Source organism: Eleutherodactylus coqui, chromosome 2 (assembly GCF_035609145.1).
Source record: "Eleutherodactylus coqui strain aEleCoq1 chromosome 2, aEleCoq1.hap1, whole genome shotgun sequence".
In the NCBI taxonomy this organism is placed as follows: Eukaryota; Metazoa; Chordata; class Amphibia; order Anura; family Eleutherodactylidae; genus Eleutherodactylus; species Eleutherodactylus coqui.
This window is the reverse complement of record NC_089838.1, coordinates 204,187,243-204,207,906: the sequence shown is the minus strand read 5'-3', so window position 1 is coordinate 204,207,906 and position 20,664 is coordinate 204,187,243. Positions and strand designations below refer to the sequence as shown.

At 42.5% G+C, this 20,664-nt stretch overlaps 1 protein-coding gene across 1 annotated transcript in view; it reads left to right on the top strand.

The window, feature by feature from the left end:
• Positions 1-20,664, top strand: part of LOC136612138 (uncharacterized) — a 52,560-nt gene that overhangs the window by 26,338 nt on the left and 5,558 nt on the right. Inside the window, exons 4-12 of the mRNA XM_066592264.1 lie at positions 944-996; positions 1,565-1,709; positions 1,806-2,188; positions 3,462-3,690; positions 3,784-3,901; positions 4,038-4,158; positions 10,249-10,360; positions 10,885-10,997; positions 18,272-18,367. Of these exons, the coding sequence (XP_066448361.1) occupies positions 944-996; positions 1,565-1,709; positions 1,806-2,188; positions 3,462-3,690; positions 3,784-3,901; positions 4,038-4,158; positions 10,249-10,360; positions 10,885-10,997; positions 18,272-18,338 (1,341 nt within the window). The 3' untranslated portion in view covers positions 18,339-18,367. The remainder of the gene's footprint in view (positions 1-943; positions 997-1,564; positions 1,710-1,805; positions 2,189-3,461; positions 3,691-3,783; positions 3,902-4,037; positions 4,159-10,248; positions 10,361-10,884; positions 10,998-18,271; positions 18,368-20,664) is intronic.

Here is a 20,664-nt window from a genome sequence, read left to right as displayed (position 1 = left end):
TCTTTACATGGCTAGTACTGTAAATGTTACAGGATTTCCACAGCATTTACACTATATGTGACGGCAGCCTAAATGGTGTCTGTAGTGAATCGTTATAGCATGTCAATAACAATCACAAAACATATTGAGGAAATTGAGACCAAATAATGCACCCAAGAATAGTAGCTGATTCTATGTTATAGTAGATGGAGGCACTATTTCCTCTGGGTCATGACTTCTCTATGATGAAGTCTATGATGCTGTCATAGATTTATAGTATGACAGATCCGATTATTGACCAACTGACCTTATTTACTTCTAATAGAATTGCATTATTCTGATATCGCATGCTCTGCTATTCTTGCCTTCAGAAGTTTTAGCGCTCCCAGAAGAAAGTCCTGAAGTAATTTCCTTAGAAGGTTCTACTATAAAAGACAGTAAACATGTTTCTGCCTTTCCATCAGGTTCTTGAGATTGCCACAGCGCAGATAGGAGGCATTTTATCCCGCTACTTGTCTTAGCCATTATAGCTTTTCAACTAACGGCTCTATTTCACATTCTTGGTTTTTGCAGTTTTTATTTTAAATATATATATCCATGTATTTATGTATTTTAGGTTATGTTCACGTGTCTTTATTACACCAGTGCATAATATAAAATAATGCTATGGCCCAGATTAGTCCTATATAATGGCTCCATGGGAAGACTGAGTAGGACTTAAGGCCCTTTTACACGGGATGAGTGTCGGGCAACGATGCCTAACGCTCGTCCCCGTGTATACTCGCTCCCGTGCTGTTAGAAAATTAGAAAAATATGTGGCATCCTATTGTATAAACAATGCAAAGCAGAATACCCCTTTTATTTTTATTGGATACCTATTGCCTTTAGCCGTTATTGAACGTAGAGAATATTTCAAGCTAGTCACTACTCTAGGAAACCTTGTACATATTCATTGTATTTGCAGGTTTTCACAATTGAGATCCCCAAAGATCAAGATTTGCCCTCCGCTATGGGCAGGTAAGGTAACACATATTCAATCATTAGACTTCAAGCCGCTGATGCTTTTTGTATAATGAACATTTGAGGGAATAACAATTCTTGCCTCAGTGCTTGTACTCGGGGAGGGGCCTGCACTCTGGGAGGGGCCTGCACTCTGGGAGGGGCCTGCTATCAGGGAGGGGCCTGCACTCTGGGAGGGGCCTGCTATCGGGGAGGCGCCTGCACTCAGGGAGACATATATTAATTCTCCTTTCACAACACACAAACCTGCAAGGCAGAGCATGAAAGGAAAGAAGCCGACACGGAGTACATACAAACTCCATGCAGATGGTGCCCTTTGCTGATTTGAAACCCCAAAACCCAGTACAGCAAAGTACAACCAGATCAACCAAGCAAATCCAAATGAGTGCCCAATAAACCCTGGAGGACACCATTGGCTTATTACTATGGGGTCGTTCAGGTTTCTGTTATTCTCAAGGACAAAAATATTGTCAATATTCTTAAAAATACTGGAAAGTGTGATGCAAACTGCGTGCTGCTGATGAACAGAATCTAAACCTGTTTTTTTATTATTATTATTTTCCAGCTATGTGTGTGATGCCTCCAAGGCATGGCTGGAAGCAAAGCATGCAACCAATCAGCTGATTGGAAAAGTGGAGCTTCTGTTTCGGCCTTTCTTACTCTGGTTGGATCGCAACTTGGAGCGTTTGTATACGGAAGGAGCTCGTCTGGTAACACTATTTTTAATTCATGGCAATGTAATATAAAATGTCATTTAGTGCAGATTTACATTTTAGCTGTAATTCTGTATTTTGCCCGTACTCTAGTTAAAAAGAGACATTGACGTAGAGAAGGCTGGATTACAGTTTGTGCCATACCAGCAGTTGCAAGCAGCAGTCCTGATTAAATCAAGCAATGGGGAAAATGGTGAAGATAAGGAACAACAGGAGACTGACCTTCAAGAAGATCTGGAGGATGATGACTCCGATAGCTGGATAAGCTGTGATGAAGAGGATGATGACGATGACGACGACGACGACCTAGAGAATGGCGCAGGAGCTGGCACCTGTGATGGGATGAGATCTGTAGACGGAGGAAAAGTAGAAGGTCCAAGAAAAGGAACAGAAATACAGTTCTTGGGATTAAGATTGGGAGCTGGAGTGGGCACTTTGACTGCACGTCACATCGTAATATCTTTGCAGTGCAGCAGGTGAGAATGCGGAGAACATGGTGTCATTTCAACAGCTTACACATAGGTTTAACTTGGCTTCCCCAAAGATATAGTAAATGTCCAATAGAGATAATGTACCATGCTAATACAATGGTGTAGTGTAGCCTCTGTAACCCTTCAAGACGTTCGATCTCTCAATAACTCAGGAATATACAAATTGCTTTGTTTCTAAGAAAACCTTGTAGGATTTTAATACTATGAATGGGCAGTGATGAAACTAGAGTAGCTTATAGTGTAAATGCAGAGAGGCAAGATCATCCAGGATCTATTAAAACCAGCAGAATGAGTTCATTATTTGTCATTTCTAGTGATAGCTAAAGGGGTATTCCCATTTCAGCAAGTTATTTCCCATTCACAGAATAGGGAATAATTTGCTAATTAGTGGGGTCCAATCCCTGGGACCTCCACAGTCCTGATATTTTAGCTCTAGTGTGTGCCTAAGCTCTGGCAGCGGTGGCCGTGCATGTACTCACTTCAATTGGACTGCTGGGAATAGCAGATATCAAGCACTCCGCTATCTCCAGCAGTCCCATTAAAGTAAATGGAGCACAGGCAGAACATTAGGATGCACTGAGGCTGAAATCTTGGGATTTATGGACCCCCATCAATTGGTAAGTTACTTCCTATCCTGTGGATAGGAGATGACTTTCTGAGATGGGAATAACTCTTTGATATCATACCATAACCTTTACAGCTTTATCTCATCGCCTTTTTAAATGATTTTTTTTCTCTTCACCACCTCCTGTGTCATTCATCGTCTGAAATCTAAGGATCATTTTACACATACAGATAATTATTAGCCTGTGCAGGAAATGCTGACCAATAATGAGCATATCAGTCAGCACTTGATCTGCAGTATGGTGAAAATTGGTCGTTTATATGATCATACGTCCCCATACTGTTATTAGTCAGCTGCACTTCTCCCTGTTCACATGAGAAGATATACAGCCAACCAGTAAGTCGTTTATGCTTGGATAAATGAACTGATCTGCCGACAAAAGTGCATTTGCTTTTCAGCTGGTCGTTGGCCTGACAATCTGCGAAATGTGTGTGTGCCTGATCGTTGGATTATGTAAAAGGACCTTAACACAATTCTCATCATTGTTTTTCTGCACTCTTCATTGCACTACTATATGTCTTTCCTCCTCTAATGCCTTCCCTGGCTCGGTAACAATATATTCTGCTTTACCGCTGTTGTAGCATTGAGCAGTAGAAGTTTTTTCTGTCTACTGATTTAGTTTTTTTCCTTCAGGTGTAAAGTTACAGCAGACCTATCCCTGACTGAGAAGCAGCCATGTACAGCACAGTGCGAAAAGTGTAACAGTCGTATCTCCGGCACCTTCCTCCCCAGTATCCTGCACCAGTACTCAACGGTGCTGGGGTATGTGAATATACAAGGAGCCGCTGCCAGAGATCTGGTATTGCTGGAGTGCATATTCATAATTAGCTGCCTTAATTGTTCTCATGAAGAACCAGTAAAGGTATGAGTAGGAAGGCTAGATAATACAAGGTCAGATACCCTTTTGTAACTCTTCAGTCTACTAATGCTTGTGTCTGTCATCTTTACTTTGCAGAGTCTTTCTTATGGCGTCACCAAAGACTTGAATTGTATCCAGTGCCACAGTAAGCTGAGCGTTTTTATTGAAGCCGCCGGATTTCAAAAGGTTCAACGTTACCCTGGGAAAGACAGTGGTATGATACAAACTGTTGTATAAGAGTTAATGGATATTTAGTAGCGGATGTGCTTTAGTAATAGTGGAAGAGAAACAGACCAGGCTAGATTTAGAGGTGTAGGTGTAGAGTAATTTCATATGTATTTGTATCACAGGTAACAAAGGTCATGATTATGTTAGGAAAAAGGCTGTTAGAGATCCTTCTATACAAGCCGGGAAACCTCTTCCGAACCAAGGCACCTGTAGACATTACAGGAAGAGTTGCCGCTGGCTGAGGTGAGTTTGGATATTTCTGTTCATACTGTATTATACTGTTTCACTTCTAGCACATCAGAAAATAAGGAGATGTGCTATCCCGTGCCGTAGTAATCTAATACAGATTACTAATGATCAGACTAGTATCCTAAAGACTTGTTTACACAGTAGGTCTATGGATCTGATTTATGAGTTATGGCCCTCTTGCACGGGCCGACCGTTTTTAAATGACTGCACAAGCGCTGATGTCACTGCTATAGTCGTCAGCACTCCTGCAGAGCGTTCAAAAGACTTGTAGGCAGCTCGCGGGCTTCTCGTCCACTTCTTGTTCAGCGCTTCACCTCCTATGGGAAGCGCTGAGCGGGGAACAGTTACACAGGATGACAAGCCAGCGAGCCAACAAGGTTTTTTTAAGCTGACTGAAAAGTCAGCTTAAACAACTGCGAACGACAAGTAAACAATTTTTTTTCTCATTCACACTGAACAATTATTGCTCAAATACGTTCATAATCGTTACATGTAGATGGGCCTTTACTCATAATGTTTATTACTAGGTTTGGTCAGATCATAGAAAATTACTTTGTCCTTACGCATTTTTGCTCTTACATGAATTAACATTAAAGTAGTTGTACAACATTTAAAGTTATCCCTTATCCCGCATGAATGTAATAGCAGTTTTGCATGTACATAGCTGCTGTTTATAGCTAGACACTTAAATTGTGCTATCTCCAGCAGTCCTATTGAAATGATTGGAGCAGCAGTATGTATCCTCAACCACCACTTCATTCATCTGAAGACCTTTGGGATCCCCATTCATGGGTCTTTTAGGGGTCTCTGTGGTTTAACCCCCAACGGTCAGAAAGTTATTCCCTATCCTGTGGTTAAGCTATAATATTTAATGCTGGTACAACCCACTTAAGCTCATGTTAAGCTCATGCCAGTTGCTAGTCTTAGTGCTTACTGTTGATAACCAGTTACGTGAATGGAATGCTGCTTGTTTTTCATATCAGTTTTTTCTTTGGACTAGAGAACTGCGGAGGATCTGATGGACTTTCCATCAGTATAATATATGTGACTGACGTTAAATGGGGCAAGGGGTGTCATTTTTGCATAGTGCGCACTAGGCAGAATTGCATAGAGTAACGGCCCATTTACACAGAGCAATGATCGCTCAAACGACAGTTTGAGTGACCGCTTTGAGCGATCAGTTTGTATGAACTATTAAGTAGCTACTCAGCAGCTTAATAGCTTATTAGCGTGCAAATGAAGCCTTTAGCTTAATGCAGTTAATAGCCTGAGGGCTCATTTGCATTTAGCTCCTTTGTTCTCCAATGGGTTAAATGGCTGAAACAATGCTATCAGCACTACCCGCGGAGAACTCAGCATGCGGTCCTTCTAAGACCACAGGACGATTTTTAGATTGGCCTGAATTTAACAATCAACTAGCAGTGCACGATGACCGCATGTTTAGACACAACGATTATCGCTCAAACGATCGCTTTTTAGCGATTTTTGAGCAATCATCACCCCGTGTAAATGGGCCTTAAGTTTCAGTATCACTATGAGTGTCATTTACATTTGTTAATTATACTGCCAATATACATATTTTTATGCCAAAGAAATGATTAACATCTTAAACAGTACAGTTGTCATAGCTGACATGTTGCAGGATGTAAGTGTTGCTAGTGATATCATAATTTATGAAGATCAGTGATAAAACAGTGTTAACATTGGTCTTTTTTCATTTAAAGGGAATGTGTCACTTATATTTATTTTTGCTAATTAAAACGAGATACTGTTATTTTTTTTCCTAATCCCTTTCCTGTACATGACTATGGGGGCTGCCATGTTGCCTGAAGCTTTTAAAGAGATGCTTTAACCCCTTGAGTGTCGGGTTTCCTACCACCCTGTCAGACCCACCATGGCAGGTTTTTTAAATAGTCTAATCATTTAATTTCAACTAATTTTCCAGTCGCGTTTCAAGAGCCATAACTTTTTCATTTTTCCATTGACACAGCCATATAAGGGCTTGTTTTTTGCAGGAAAAGTTGTACTTTGTACTTTTTAATGACATCATTTTGGGGTATATGTAATGTATTGCATAAATTTTGTAAAAAAATTTGTAGGGAGATTGGGGGAAAAAAAATAAATTCTGCCATTTGTTTTTTCGATTTCATTTTTATGGCGTTAAGCGTGCAGAATAAATAACATGATAACATTATTCTCCGAGTCAGCACGTTTCCGGCGATACCAAGTTTATACAGTTTTTTTATGTTTTGCTATTTTTGTACATTTAAAACATTTTTTTTCTTAAAGGTTTGCTTTTGTGTCGCCACATTCCAAGAGCCGTATAATTTTATTTTTTCCATTGCCAGAGCTCTAGAAGGCCTTGTTTATTGCGGAATCAACTCTAGTCTTCATTTATCTAATTTTTAGGAACATGTAAAATTTTGATCGCTTTTTATTCCATTTTTTCTAGTGGCAAGATTAACAAAATCTGTAATTCTGGCATGTTTTTTATTTTTATTTTTCCCAGCATTCTCTGAGGAGTATAAATAACATATTAAAGTAATTCTACACGCCAGTACGATTATGCCAATACCAAATTCTAATAGTTTTTTTCTTTTTCGCGACTTTTTCACAGTTTTAAAAAAACAAAACAAAAAGTAATAAAAGTTTAAATCACCCTCCTTTTGCCATATCCATAATTAAAAAATCTAAATCATAAAAGAAAAATACATATTTGGTATCGCCACGTCCGTAAAAGTCCAATCTATCAAAGTAGTGCATTATTTACCCCACACGGTGAACGTGGTCCGAAAAAAAAACCCCGCCAGAAATGCACTTTTTTAGTCACTTTGTCTCCCAAAAAAATACAATAAAAAGCGATCAAAAAGTCATATGTATTCCAAATTAGCACTAACGTAAACTACAGGACATCCCGGAAAAAATCAGCCGTTGCTCAGATATGTCGACAGTTAAAATAAAAAGGTTATTGCGCGCAGAAGATGCAGTAGAAAATAAGAAAAAAAATGAAATATCTTTGAAAAAAAATACAAATACTACAGCAAAAAAATAAACTATACACATTTGGTATTGTAGTAATCGTACTGACCCATAGAAAAAAAGTTATCATGTCATCTTTGTTGCAGTTTGTGTGCTGTAGAAACAAAATGCACTGAAAGAAAACCTTTTTTTTCCATTTTATTCCATTTATTCCACAGAATTTTGTAAAAGTTTTTCAGTACATTATATGGTACTTTAAATAGCACCATTGAAAAATACAAGTCGTTCTGCAAAAAAACAATGTTGGTGGATAAATAAAAGAGTTATGATTTTTTAAACAGGGGGAGGAAAAAATAGAAAAGGGGGGGGAGGTTCCGCGTCATTGCGTCATTAAAGGATTAAATAATGTACTAACTTCCTTCTCTGGGTCATTACGATGCAGGTATACCACATGTGTAATTTTGTTTTCAATTTTTTACAAAGTAAAGGGAAAAAAGTGTTTTTTATTTTAATTTTTTTAATACCCTTTTTTTTTTTCTTTTAAACTTTTTAAAATTTTGGTCCCTTTAGGGGACTTCCACAGAGACCCATCAGGACCCACTGATCACATTGCAGGGATCCGATGGTGACAGCCCTTCACATGCTGCAGTCGCATAGACCACAGCATGTAAAGGGTTAACACAGCAGAGATCTGAGGTTTTCTCCATTCTCCGCTGTGTAAGAGCTGGTGCCTGACTAACCTTTGACAGCCAAGCACCAGCTCTCCCTGCCACAGAGACCATCGGCAGACTTCTGACAAGCCGATGGTCTCCGTGGCAACCTGTAAACAATGCAGTGCAGGAGTTTGGAAATAGAAGCGGTAGATTGCTGACAGATCGGTAATATCTTCCTGCTTGTTTTTTCAAAGTCCTGCACTGCTCTGTGTGGGTCTTTGCCGGCAGAGCACAGGTACCATAGTGAAACACAGCCCGGAAATCTTCCGGGCTATATCGCTATGGGCAGTGGAGCTCGTCTCGGAAAATTTCTGGGCGTGCCACTCAAGGGGTTAAAGCAGACACATGGACCATAGGGCTCTGTAGTCTGGAGATGTTCATTGCCTTTTATGGGAAAGTGTTCTACGCATGTTCTGTGATATGTAGAGAGGTCATTGTGCAGGGAGGGGGAGGAGGTGAGCTGCAACAATCACCTATTATGAATGTCTGAGTTGATAACAGGATGATTACTGAAATGTGAATTCTGTACAACAGAAAGTGTCAGTGTATTGTGAAGCTTAGTGGCCAATGAGAAAATTGTATGATTTCAGGGTTTTTTTAATACAGAAAATAAAACATAGAAAACACCCCCCAAAATTCATTAATATTTAAAACTCCGATTTAAATCGTATGTAACTTTTTTAAATTCTTTATTTATAAGTTTTCCATATAAAACTGCACTTCAACATTTACTGAGTACAAAAACAAAATATATGTGTACATACATCTTTAACATTCCAAACTATCCATCACAATATGGGACCAGGTAGGTCCTGACCATATGTACCTTAACTTGCAGCAAGGGTAAGGAAAGGGAACATAGAAGGTTTGAGGGGGAGGGAAAAGCAACAAGACAAAGAAAAAGGGGGGGGGGGGGGAGAAGAACAAATACAGGTCCCTATATTCCAAAAGAGAAGGCATATAAGACGTAGAAGTGAGGGAATTAATAACTGGCTGAAAACCCCTGTTGGAAAAGCTACCTAACGTTCTGTCCAAAAAGATTCTTATATTCATCAGAGTTTTGGAACTCCAGCCAATGATGCCACGTTTTGGCCAATTTTTCATGAGCGTCTTTGAGTGATGCTGTGAGCTCTTCCATCTCTCTGATCTCACATATAAGATGAAACCATTTGGGACACAAGTTCTTGCTGCGTTTACCAGGTGTCTCACCACCGAGCACCTGTAGGTATACTCTGGGATGTCACTGAGATGCAGGAGGAAGAATGCGGGTGATTTTGGCAGAGCGAAGTCCGTGAATTTGGAGGCAATACGCCATACCTCAGACCAAAAACCGGTCAGCAGCGGGCAGTCCCAGAAAATGTGTAATAAAGTCCCCTGGCCAGCACCGCATCTCCAACAAAGTGGGGAGACTGCAGGAAACATTTTATGTAACCGGGAGGGCACCCTGTACCAGCGAGAGAGAATTTTGAATCCTGTTTCCTGAATCTTGCTTGAAATGGAGGACTTGTGTGTGTAAGTGTAGATTTTTGTTAATTGTTCAGGTGTAAATGACATCCCCAACTCCCTCTCCCAGGCCAAGACATATGGAGGTGTGGAGTTCTCCGCATCCAACGACAGAATATTATACATGCGTGAGAGAGTATGACGTGAGGGACCCCTCCCGCTACAAAGTTGCTGAAATAGGGTCTTTGCTCGTGAAAATCCCATGGTCGAGTGTAGAGAAAGGAGAAAATGCCTAATTTGATGAATTTGCCAGAAGTTTAGCCGCACTGGGTCTGTGATGTTGGTCAACTCCTCTACCGACAACCCATGTCCCTCTGAGATAAAATGGATTGCTCTAAACCTGCCGTTACGAAGCCTGGCTTGAAACCCACCAACCTCTAGACTAGGAGGGAAGGCTGGGTTACCTAGGATAGGCAACAGTGGTGAGGGACTTGGTGAAACCCCAGGCTTGTGGAGTACCTGAGATAACACTCTAAGAGTGGGTCCTGTTATTGGATGCGACCTAATCTCCGCTGGGATGTCTAATCGTATGTAACTTTTAATGACGTTTTTGTCCTTTAGACTTGACATTTTCATGATCTTACTAAAGCAAGTGAATCATGACGGCAAATGGCCAGTGTAAATGGGCTCTAAATGTCTGTCTTTAATCCTCTATTAATCCTACTACTATAAGTAACTCCTATTATGTCACACTTTCTAATTACTGTGTCTTTTATAAAGCGGTATCCTTATCATATAATTGTCGTCCACTCATAACACATCATCAAGTGTTTTTCCTTACAGTTACCATTTCTAACTATGTTATGTATAAAGGAAGTTGTGTTGTATTGATTCACTTGTGCAACATGCAAGAGGTGATCACATTCTCCCTATTTTTCTCCCATGGAAGGTTCCCATGCTGCGGAAAAGCTTACCCATGTGATATTTGCCACGATGAAGTTGAAAACCATGAAATGGAGCTGGCGTCACGCATGTTATGTGGTCATTGTGCTAAGGAACAGGTGAGTGTTTGCAGATTTCTTGTGGCTTGTAGTTTTTTTCAACATTATTATTTTACCTTTTGCAAAACTCTATTGATGTGTTGGGGTGAGGTATGAATAGCAATTCTTTAAGGGAAACCTGTCAGTGAAGAGTTTCTGAAATTACTATTATATATATATATATATATATATATATATATATATGCGCAGCCATCGTGCACTGTTTATTCATCGCTCATTTCTAGTCAGCTGATATTCTTTCAGCTGCAATCTGGCAGTTCTCAGCAGGACAGCAGCAGAGAGCGCCTAGAACAATGCAGCTGTTTGTATATTCAAAACAGCTGCTTTGCTCTCGGAGCTATCGCGGCGGTATCCCGCTCCACCTGCATTAACTGTTTAGTAGCTTAATTAGCTACTAAGCGTTATATAACGATGATCGCTCAAAACTGTCACTCAAACTATCATTTGAGCAATTTTTGAGCGTTCATCGCGCCGAGTAAATAGGCCTTTATAAAGTGGCTAACTCATTTCTTTGTCTTCTACAGCCATACAATAATGGAAAACCCTGCAATTCATGTGGAGGCATACTGAATAAAAACCTCTACGCATTACACTGGGAAGGAGGAAAGGGCTGCAGAAATAGAATAAAGATGTCCAGGTATGTATCATTACCAGTATATGCAATTCATTACACCATATATGGTAAGCAGTGCATTTTACAAGAAATGGACCTCAGGCAAAGTGAAATTCAGCAACAGATATTGTTTGTATATAATAACGGAACGGTGGTCTTATAGTAAAGACCGACTGCTGCTGCTTCCACTTATCTTTTTTCCAAAAACATGTCAGGTATTTACACCTTCAAGATTAATTTAGTAAATGCCTTTGTAATGCACTGAGTACCAGTTTGTCAAGAACATGCATATCATCAACTGTTGGGGTCTGCTGCTATTTTACAATATTTCTTTTTTTTTTTTTTTGAGGAAGGATTCACTGAAAATAAGTTGTTCTCGGGGTATTCTGCTGCAGAGACTCTAAGGCTGCTCGCACACTGGCTGCTTTTAGTGCAGCATTCTGAACGCAGCACTGACTGTAGTACTAAAGCGCCATTGATTTCAGTGGGGCTTCGCAGATCTGCGCTCGGAAGCGCTGTGATTTTCGAGCATTAGCTGTTCTATTCTCTCATGTTTAAGCTCTTTTTGACGCATCTCATCACACTGATGGAGTGCGTTAAAAAGCGCTGTCAAACGCTGTACTTTGTGCTAAAAAACGCAGCTCGAAATCACTGTAAAATGCTGCGTTTTCGAGCATCGTTTATCTGAGCGCATGCGTGAGAGATGCACTTTTAATCTGTCAGAAATTCTTGGCAGCAAAGTGTTCATTTCTCCTTCATCAATACCATTGAAATGAATGCACTGTCTACTTCGTATACTGATGTACTGGGTTTAAGGGATACATTTTTTATTTATTTATTTTTTTTCACCACGCTTCACTTTGTCTAATTTATTGTGTTCTTTATTGAGGTACTTTCTTTTAGGTAGATCAGAATGCCCTAACATGTATTTCAAAATGGGTTTTTAAAACAGGGCAACTCTTTTCACCCCCTCCCTATTAAGGATATAGCTCATACTTGCTCGCCCTCACGGAAACCTGGATACAGCAGTCCGATTCTACCTCCCCCGCTGCATTGTCCTATGATGGCCTGCAGTTCTCCCACACCCCCAGATCGGATGATAGACGCGGCGGAGGAGTAGGCATCATCCTCTCCCCAAACTGTACTTTCCAGGTCATTCCCTCAGCTCCCTCGCTTACCTTTCACTCCTTCGAAGTCCACACCCTGCGACTCTTCCGCCCACTGCCTCTGCGTGTCGCAGTTATTTACCGCCCCCCAGGTCCTACCCGCCTGTTCCTAGACCACTTTGCTGCCTGGCTCCCCCACTTCCTATCCTGTGAAATCCCAACCCTCATCCTTGGTGATTTCAACATTCCTACTAACGACTCTAGCTCCTCATCTGCCTCCCGGCTCTTAACACTTACCTCCTCCCTTGGCCTATCGCTAATCTCTGACTCCCCCACTCATAGAGATGGTAACACTCTCGATTTAGTTTTCCTCCGTCTCTGCTCTGCTTCTCACTTTACTAACTCCCCACTTCCACTCTCGGATCACAACCTTCTCTCTTTCTCCATCAGGCACCCTAGCATCTCTCCTGACCCTCCTATCTATCGCACCTCTAGGAACCTCCAGTCTGTCCGCACTAAACAGTTTGCCAAAACTATTCAGTCCTCCCTATCGCCCATCTCTCGCCTCCCCTGCCCTAACCTGGCAGCCGAATACTACCACACCACCCTCAGCCGTGCCCTGGATGAAGTGGCACCGCCTGTGACGCGAGCTGTCAAACGCAGACCACGGCAACCCTGGCTCACGTCCCAAACACGCTTCATCCGGCGGTGCTCTAGATGCGCCGAGCGGCTGTGGAGAAAGTCAAAGCTGCCAGCAGACTTCCTCCACTTCAAATTCATGCTTAAAATGTATAACCTAGCCCTTCACCATGCCAAACAAGTTTATTTCACCTCTCTTGTCTCCTCACTATCCCACAACCCCAAACAACTCTTTGAGACCTTTCACTCCCTCCTCAGCCCCAAGGAACAGGCCCCTGCGACAGACCGGACTGCTGGAGAACTAGCTGCCTATTTCAAAGAAAAAATCGACCACATTCGAAAAGAAATCTCTGAAAGCTGCATGGTTAGCCCTGATCCCAGCTTCATCAGCACTGCACCCAGCACCTACTCACTATCTACGCTAGAACCAACGACAGAGGAAGAAGTCTCCAGGCTCCTTTCCACTGCCCGCCCTACCACCTGCGCCAGCGACCCTCTCCCCTCTCACCTCCTCCGCTCCCTTTCCCCAGCTCTCATTACTCACCTTACCACAATCTGCAACCTCTCCCTAACCTCTGGCACTTTTCCCTCCTCATTCAAACACTCCATTATATCCCCTCTGCTTAAAAAACCAACCCTGGACCCGACTAATGCTGCTAACTACCGACCCATCTCAAACCTCCCCTTTATCTCCAAATTACTGGAACGCCTGGTCTACTCCCGGCTTACTCGCTTTCTCTCTGACAACTCACTCCTCGACCCCCTCCAGTCTGGTTTCCGCTCTCTACATTCGACCGAAACTGCCCTGACAAAAGTAACAAATGACCTGATGACTGCAAAGTCGAGAGGTGATTACTCTCTACTAATCCTCCTTGACCTGTCTGCTGCATTTGACACTGTCGACCATAATCTCCTTCTCACTATGCTCCACTTTATTGGTCTAAAGGATACTGCTCTCTCCTGGTTCTCCTCCTACCTCTCTGACCGCTCTTTCAGTGTTTCCTTTGCTGGTTCTATCTCTGCTCCACTTCCTCTCGCTATCGGGGTACCTCAGGGCTCGGTCCTTGGTCCCCTTCTTTTCTCTATCTATACTGCCCCAATTGGACAAACAATCCACAGATTCGGCCTCCAATACCATCTCTATGCTGACGACACCCAACTATACACCTCCGCTCGTGAGATCTCTGGACCATTCCTCCAAAATATCACCGACTGTCTGTCCGCTGTCTCTAACACTATGTCCTCCCTTTTTCTCAAACTAAACCTCTCTAAAACTGACCTCCTTGTCTTTCCACCTTCTAGCCGACCTCCCCTCAACATCTCCATTCCAGTGTCTGGCACCATCATAACCCCCCGACGGCATGCCCGATGCCTTGGGGTGACACTGGACTCTGACCTCTCCTTTGCCCCCCATATCCAATCTCTGGCCCAAACATGCCACATGCACCTCAGAAATATTGCTAAAATACGTCCGTTCCTAACCACGGACACGCTAAAGACGCTCGTGGTTGCGCTCATCCACTCCCGGCTTGACTACTGCAACTCGCTACTCATTGGCCTCCCCCGCACTAGACTCGCTCCGCTCCAAACCATACTAAATGCAGCAGCTAGACTCATTTTTCTATCCAGTCGTTATTCAGACGCCTCTGCATTATGCCAGTCGCTGCATTGGCTGCCCATCCACTGCAGAACTAAATTTAAACTCCTCTACCTCACTCACAAAGCTCTGCATAGCGCTGCGCCACCATACATCGCCTCCCTACTGTCAGTACACCACCCAGCCCGCTCACTCCGATCGGCAAACACACTCAGACTAAACACCCCTGTAATACGAACCTCTCATGCTCGCCTACAGGACTTCACTAGAGCAGCACCCATCCTCTGGAATGCTCTACCCCAAGGCATCCAGACAATTCCCGATGCACGAAATTTCAGACGTGCCTTAAAAACGCACCTCTTCAGGGAAGCATACCAAATCTCCTGACCTAGTCCCTCGCCCCTCCCTATGGTGCTCCACCCTGTTTGCCTTCTGATAAATGATCTGTACATAAAATTTCCTATTGCCTGTGTTCCCCACCCCCTGCACCTCCTGTACCACCCTCAACCCATTTGTGTCTAACCCAATGTACCTTATATTGTAATTGTTGTATTGTTTTGCATTTATCCATGCCTGAAAGCGCTGCGGAATAAGTTGGCGCTATACAAATAAAGATTATTATTATTATCATACGGAGGTAATTCAGTAAGGACATATGAGTATTTAGTAGCTAGAAACTATCTTGTGCTGCAATCTTGGTCTTGTTTAAAAACCAAGAATCAAGCAGAGATACAGCCTAGGGCAGATTGAAGTTGGAGCTGCAGATATCACTTCAGCCCATGTGGTGAAGGATAGAGGGAATCCAGTCAGTGATGTCCTGGCAATGTACAAGGAGAAGAAGAGGATCTATGAAGGTCCTATGGCTTTAGATAACCTTAAGAGGAGGGGTAACATGGACTTTTGTTCATGTTATCACCTCCTCCTTCCCTCCCAACACTCGGAGAACTTTTTTTTCCAGAAAAGGAGTGAAATGAGCAGCTGGTCATCTAATCACTGCTCTGCACCTCATTAAGTCATTTATTGATTCTGTAAGCCATATATTTACCTGCGTACAGATTGCAATGTCCAATAAGTTGCACCAACCACTCTTACCACGTGCACACAAACATCAATAACGTTTATATGATTTAGTTTGTCCTTTTAATGTCCATTCTAGATCTTTATTGTAATATATGCAGATTAGCAAGTAATATCTGGTACCACAGTACAAATATCCCTAAGGCGAAATATCCAATACATTTGTAACAGACAGAAAAGCCCATGGGAAAGTGGCCTTAATTAGCACAGTCACAGCAGAGGACCCTGAGGAGAAGGGAGAAGCATTTTTTAACCACTTCTGCCTTCTCCTTTCTTAGGTACATAGCTCTCAATGAGCGCTATTTACTAAAAAGTGAAAGTGGAAGTAGAAATTCCACTGTGCAACCCAGCGATCATGTGACTGCCGAGTTCCCCCCCTGTTACAGCAGAGATGTAGAGTCCTAGCAGACCTCGATCAGCTCTATTAGTGACTGGTGTTACTAATGTTTTCCCTTGTAACTGGGGCTCCTGCGGATGCCCCAGCTACAGTAAAAAAGTGTGAAATGAAAAAAAAAGACCATGTGAATGTCCCCAGAGGACTTATATGACGTCATGGGGGGGTCATAGATGTTAAAAAAAAAAAAAAAGTTCCCAAACTAATTTTAAAAAAATTACAGAATAAAATAAAAATATATACTGTACATAAAAATAAAAATGACCCAACGCCAACCAAAAGCGTTGCCGTATGCACCAAAACTATACATGTTATATATCAGAAGGTCCAAAACAAAATGTGAAACCTATTCCCATACTTTATATTAGCAGAAATGTACTAATTAAAAAAAAAAAAAAAAAACTATAAATTTTTTTTAAATCATTTTTTTAGCTTTCTACCACCCAAAAAAACAAAAAATGGAGAAAAAAAAATTGTGAAAATAGATATAATAAAATAGCCTTATATGTCACCGAAAAAAAAAAAACACAGCAAAAATAATTTTGGTAGCTGAAGAAAAAAAGTCAAACCATCACATGGGTAAAATCCCTGAAAGGTGCCTATCCCTTCACGACCAAAATAGCCTGGTCCTTAAGGGGTTAACAATTCCTGTTTGTCACAATGAAAGTGGACATGGCTGTCAACAGCTGGTCGAGACAACTGGAATTGTCCTGTTGTCTGCTTTCAAGAAATATGCAGGATATGGTTAAGGGCTCCTTCACATTAGAGATCGTGATATCGCTGCGAGAAAAACGTGACTTTTTCCCCGTGATTCTTGAGCGTTTGCGCTGCTTTTTCTCGCAAAAACATCACTGCCACTTGGTTTTTTGTTTTTTTTTGTTTGTTTTTTTGTGCAATTTTGACGCGATTTTTAAGTGCTGAAGTCAGTAGGACTTTCTAATGTTAAAAATGCATTGCACCAAAATCGCAAGTTTGTGTGTTGTGATGCAATAAAAAGGAGACTCAATAGGAAAACATGGGACATAAAAAACGCAAAGCACAGAAAGATAGAGCATGCCATGATTTTTTTTTTCTCGCAACATGGCATGAGTGAAAACATTGCAAATGTGAAGGAAGCCATTGAAAATCATTGGTTTCATAATTCTGCATTTTCACTCACTCTCGCATCGCTCAAAAAACGTGTGATTTTTCTCGCCAGTGTGAAGGCGCCCTTAGGGATGCACTTTTCAGGGAGTGTATTTTATAGCCTGTTACGTTTTTTAAATCGGCATTTTGTATCCAGATGGTATGTCCAGTTCTGGTGATTCTATAAACATATGTGCACATGGGCATAGGCACAAGTGGTATATTATATATGAACTCTGCACATGTTGAGCTTTTGTTTACAGGAATTGTGATGCATCAAACTTTGCTTTTAGGCTGGGTTCACACAGGGTGCATTTGCCGCGGAAATCTTGTGGTTTTTGCCGTAGCAAAAAACCACGGGATAAGCGCAGCTTCAAAACCTGCGGCACTTGGCCACGGGTTTTGGAGCGGCTTTGTTGCATACTTTGCGAGAGCTGACCGCAACGGAAAAAAAAAAGACTGGACATGCTGCGGCCCGGGAATCTGCGCCGCAGCGCCGGCTTTGCCGCAATGGATTGTCCGCCCCGGATTTGCCAAAAATCTTGTCCACATGGCTGGCTAATCCTGGGATTTGCGGTTGCAGGCAGATATGCCGCAGAGAAATTCTGCGGCAAATCCGCCCTGTGTGAACCTAGCCTTAGACTTGTTCACATGGACGTATGTGTACACCGTTGCGGGTTTCCCGCAGCATTGTACACATTAGAGCTCATGCACTCTGACGGCAGAGACTGTGTATGGGCTGCGTATGCCCGCGAATTACGTGGCCACAAACGTGCGCAGTGTGATTTTATTTATTTTAATTTTTTAATATGTATGATACGCGGAGAAATTGTGCATGCTGTGATTTATTTCTCTTGTGTATGGATACGCAGTGCGCTTGTGCAGGTGTGCATAGATCAATGAAAGTCCATAGACTTTCATTGACTCCATTCATTGCATGTTACGCATGGGAAATACGCGTGTGTAATACGCTGTGACAATACACCCGTGTGATTGAGCCCTTGGGTCACAGTTTAGCCACTAATATAAACTGTAATGCATTTTTGGGAAAAATAACATTTTGATGCAAAATTGCATGACGGTGCTAAAGTGCAGACTGGCCTTTTGAGAGTGTGCCAGGTGTCTACTTTCAGAAAATGTTTGGGGGTTTAGCATATTTTTTAAATTATTATTTTGTAATAGAGGTTGTATTTGTACATATCAAAAGTATGTAATTGGCCTGGCTACCAGTGGTGCAAAATGTCTAAAAAGCCATGGATGTGAAAGAGTTCACGTCTACAATACCAATTCTACAAGTCCATTTTACGACTCGTTTTTGAGTAGAATTTTTCCAAACTTTGTATCAACTTCTTACTTGCAGAAAGGATAAACAAAAATATGCAAACACCTCAAAGACTGTGTCCCGAAAGAGTGTTGGCAAGAAGTAGCTTTCTTCAATCACCGGTTTACACAAATGGTAAGTACTGTGTATCCATGAAGTGATTTATTTCTTGTTTAGACTTTTGCTCATTTAGGGCTCAGTCATCCAGGAGCCAATGCGCCCGTCTTCCTGCAGGATAAGACGGCCACACTGCAGGTACGAACGACTCTCCGCACCGCCAGCAGAAAGAACACATTACCGGCTCCATTGCCGGTCATGTGTTCTTTCTTCCGGCGCTGCGGAGAGTCGTCCGCACTGCAAGTGCGGCCGTCGTCTTTGTGCAGGAAGACGGGCGCATTGGCAGCCGGATGCGCCCGTGTGACTGAGCCGTTATATAGTGAATACACAGTCCGCAGCACTGTACATCGCTTGGTATAGGATTCTGTCCCGATTAGGGATTACAATCTAAGGCCTTATTTAGACCCCTGTATTTCCTGTCCATGTGTTGCCTGTGTATTTCATGGACACCACACAGACCCATTATAGGCTATGAGACTATTCACATATGCAATGTTTCACACGGACCGATGGTCTGTATGAAAAATTTGCAGCATCTCCTATTTTGGCCTGTGCAGTGTCTACTGTAAATGCTACCATGTTTTTTCAAAAATAAGACCCTGTCTTATAATAAGGCACAGGGTCTTATTTTTGGTGGGTGTCTTATACTCACCTAACAGGTGCCGTCCGGGTCCCTCTGGCTGCACTGCAGCACTTTGGAAGGCTTTCATGTAGTCCTGAACGCCGATGGAGCATCTCTTGCTGGTGACGAGGCTTGAATACCCCACCTCCAGCAAGCGATTGCTCTGATTGGTTGAGGCGGCGCTCATGAACCAATCAGAGACGGCGCTCGATGAACCAATCACAACTGTTCATTGAATGACATCATTGACTGTCTGTGATTGGTTCAGAAGCGCCGCCTCAGCCAGTCAGAGCAATCGCTTGCTAAAGGCAGGGTATTCAAGCACTGTCAGCATTAAGGACTGCACAGAAGCCTGCAGGAGCGCCGCAGCCCAGTGGGAGGGCACCAGGATGGCGCCTGATAGGTAAGTATTGCTTTTTTTGGTCACGTAGTGTAGCTAGGGCTTATTTTCAGGTTAGGGCTTATATTTCAAGCCGCCAACCCCCAAAATTAGGGTAGGGCTGATCGAGGTAGGTCTTATTTTTGGGGAAACACGGTAGTTGTACCTGAGAATCTTGGGTGCAACTCTCATGCGGCCAACTTAATGCGGCTCAGTTCATCTATTAGTATGTTTTTGGAGTGTGGGAGGAAACCTGGAAGAAACCTATGCAAATGTTATGAGAAAATACAAACTCCATGCAGGTGTTGCTTTTGCCGTGTTTAAACACAGAACCCCAGCCGCTGAAAGGCATCAGTGCTAGAAACTGAATGATCATGTCCAAAGGAAGAAAACAAAGGCTCCATGGCAGGGCCTGTGGAGGCCACACAGTAACAAACTAAGGGCGCATTCAGACAACCGTATATCGGCTGGGTTTTCACGCCCAGCCAATATACGGTGTCCCTCTCTGCAGGGGGAGGAGGCTGGAAGAGCCGGGAGCTGTGCTCTGAGCTTCTGCCCCCTCTCTGCCTCCTCTCCACCCCCCTGCACTATTTTCAATGAGGAGAGGCGGGACAGGGGTGGAGCTAATTCCTGGAACTTAACCCCGCCCTCATCCCACCTCCTCTCATTGCAAATAGTGCAGAGGGGCGGAGAGGGGATGGAGAGGAGGCAGAAAGGGGGCGGGAGCTCAGAGCACTGCTCCCGGCTCTTCCAGCCTCCTCCCCCTGCAGAGAGAGACGACATATATCAGCCGGCGTGAATACCCCGCCAATATACGGTTGTCTGAATGCACCCTTAGGCATACTTACCGGTCAGATGACCCCACTTCTGTAAAAGTCCAGTTTACTAAAATATCACATTACTTATCCCTCAAGGTGAACGCCAACAGAAATTTTTTTTTTTGGTCACCCAGTCTCAAACAAACAAAAAAGTGATCCAAAAGTCATAAGTACTCTAAAATGGTGCCGATAAAAACTGTAGGTCATCATGCAGAAAACGAGCCCATATACAGCTGCATCGATGAAGAAATAAAAAAGTTGTGGGGGTCAAAAGATGGTTACAAAAAGCAATTTTTAAAACTGCATTTTATTTATTTTTGAGTGCTTCAACATATAAAAAACGATATAAATTTGATATTGCTATAACTGCCCTGACCAACAGAATAAAGATTAGATGGAATTTATACTGCACCATGGACACCATAAAAACAACCCTCTATCCCCCCAAGGCAAAATTGCATTTCTTTCCATTGCAAAATGCTTAGAAATTTCTAAA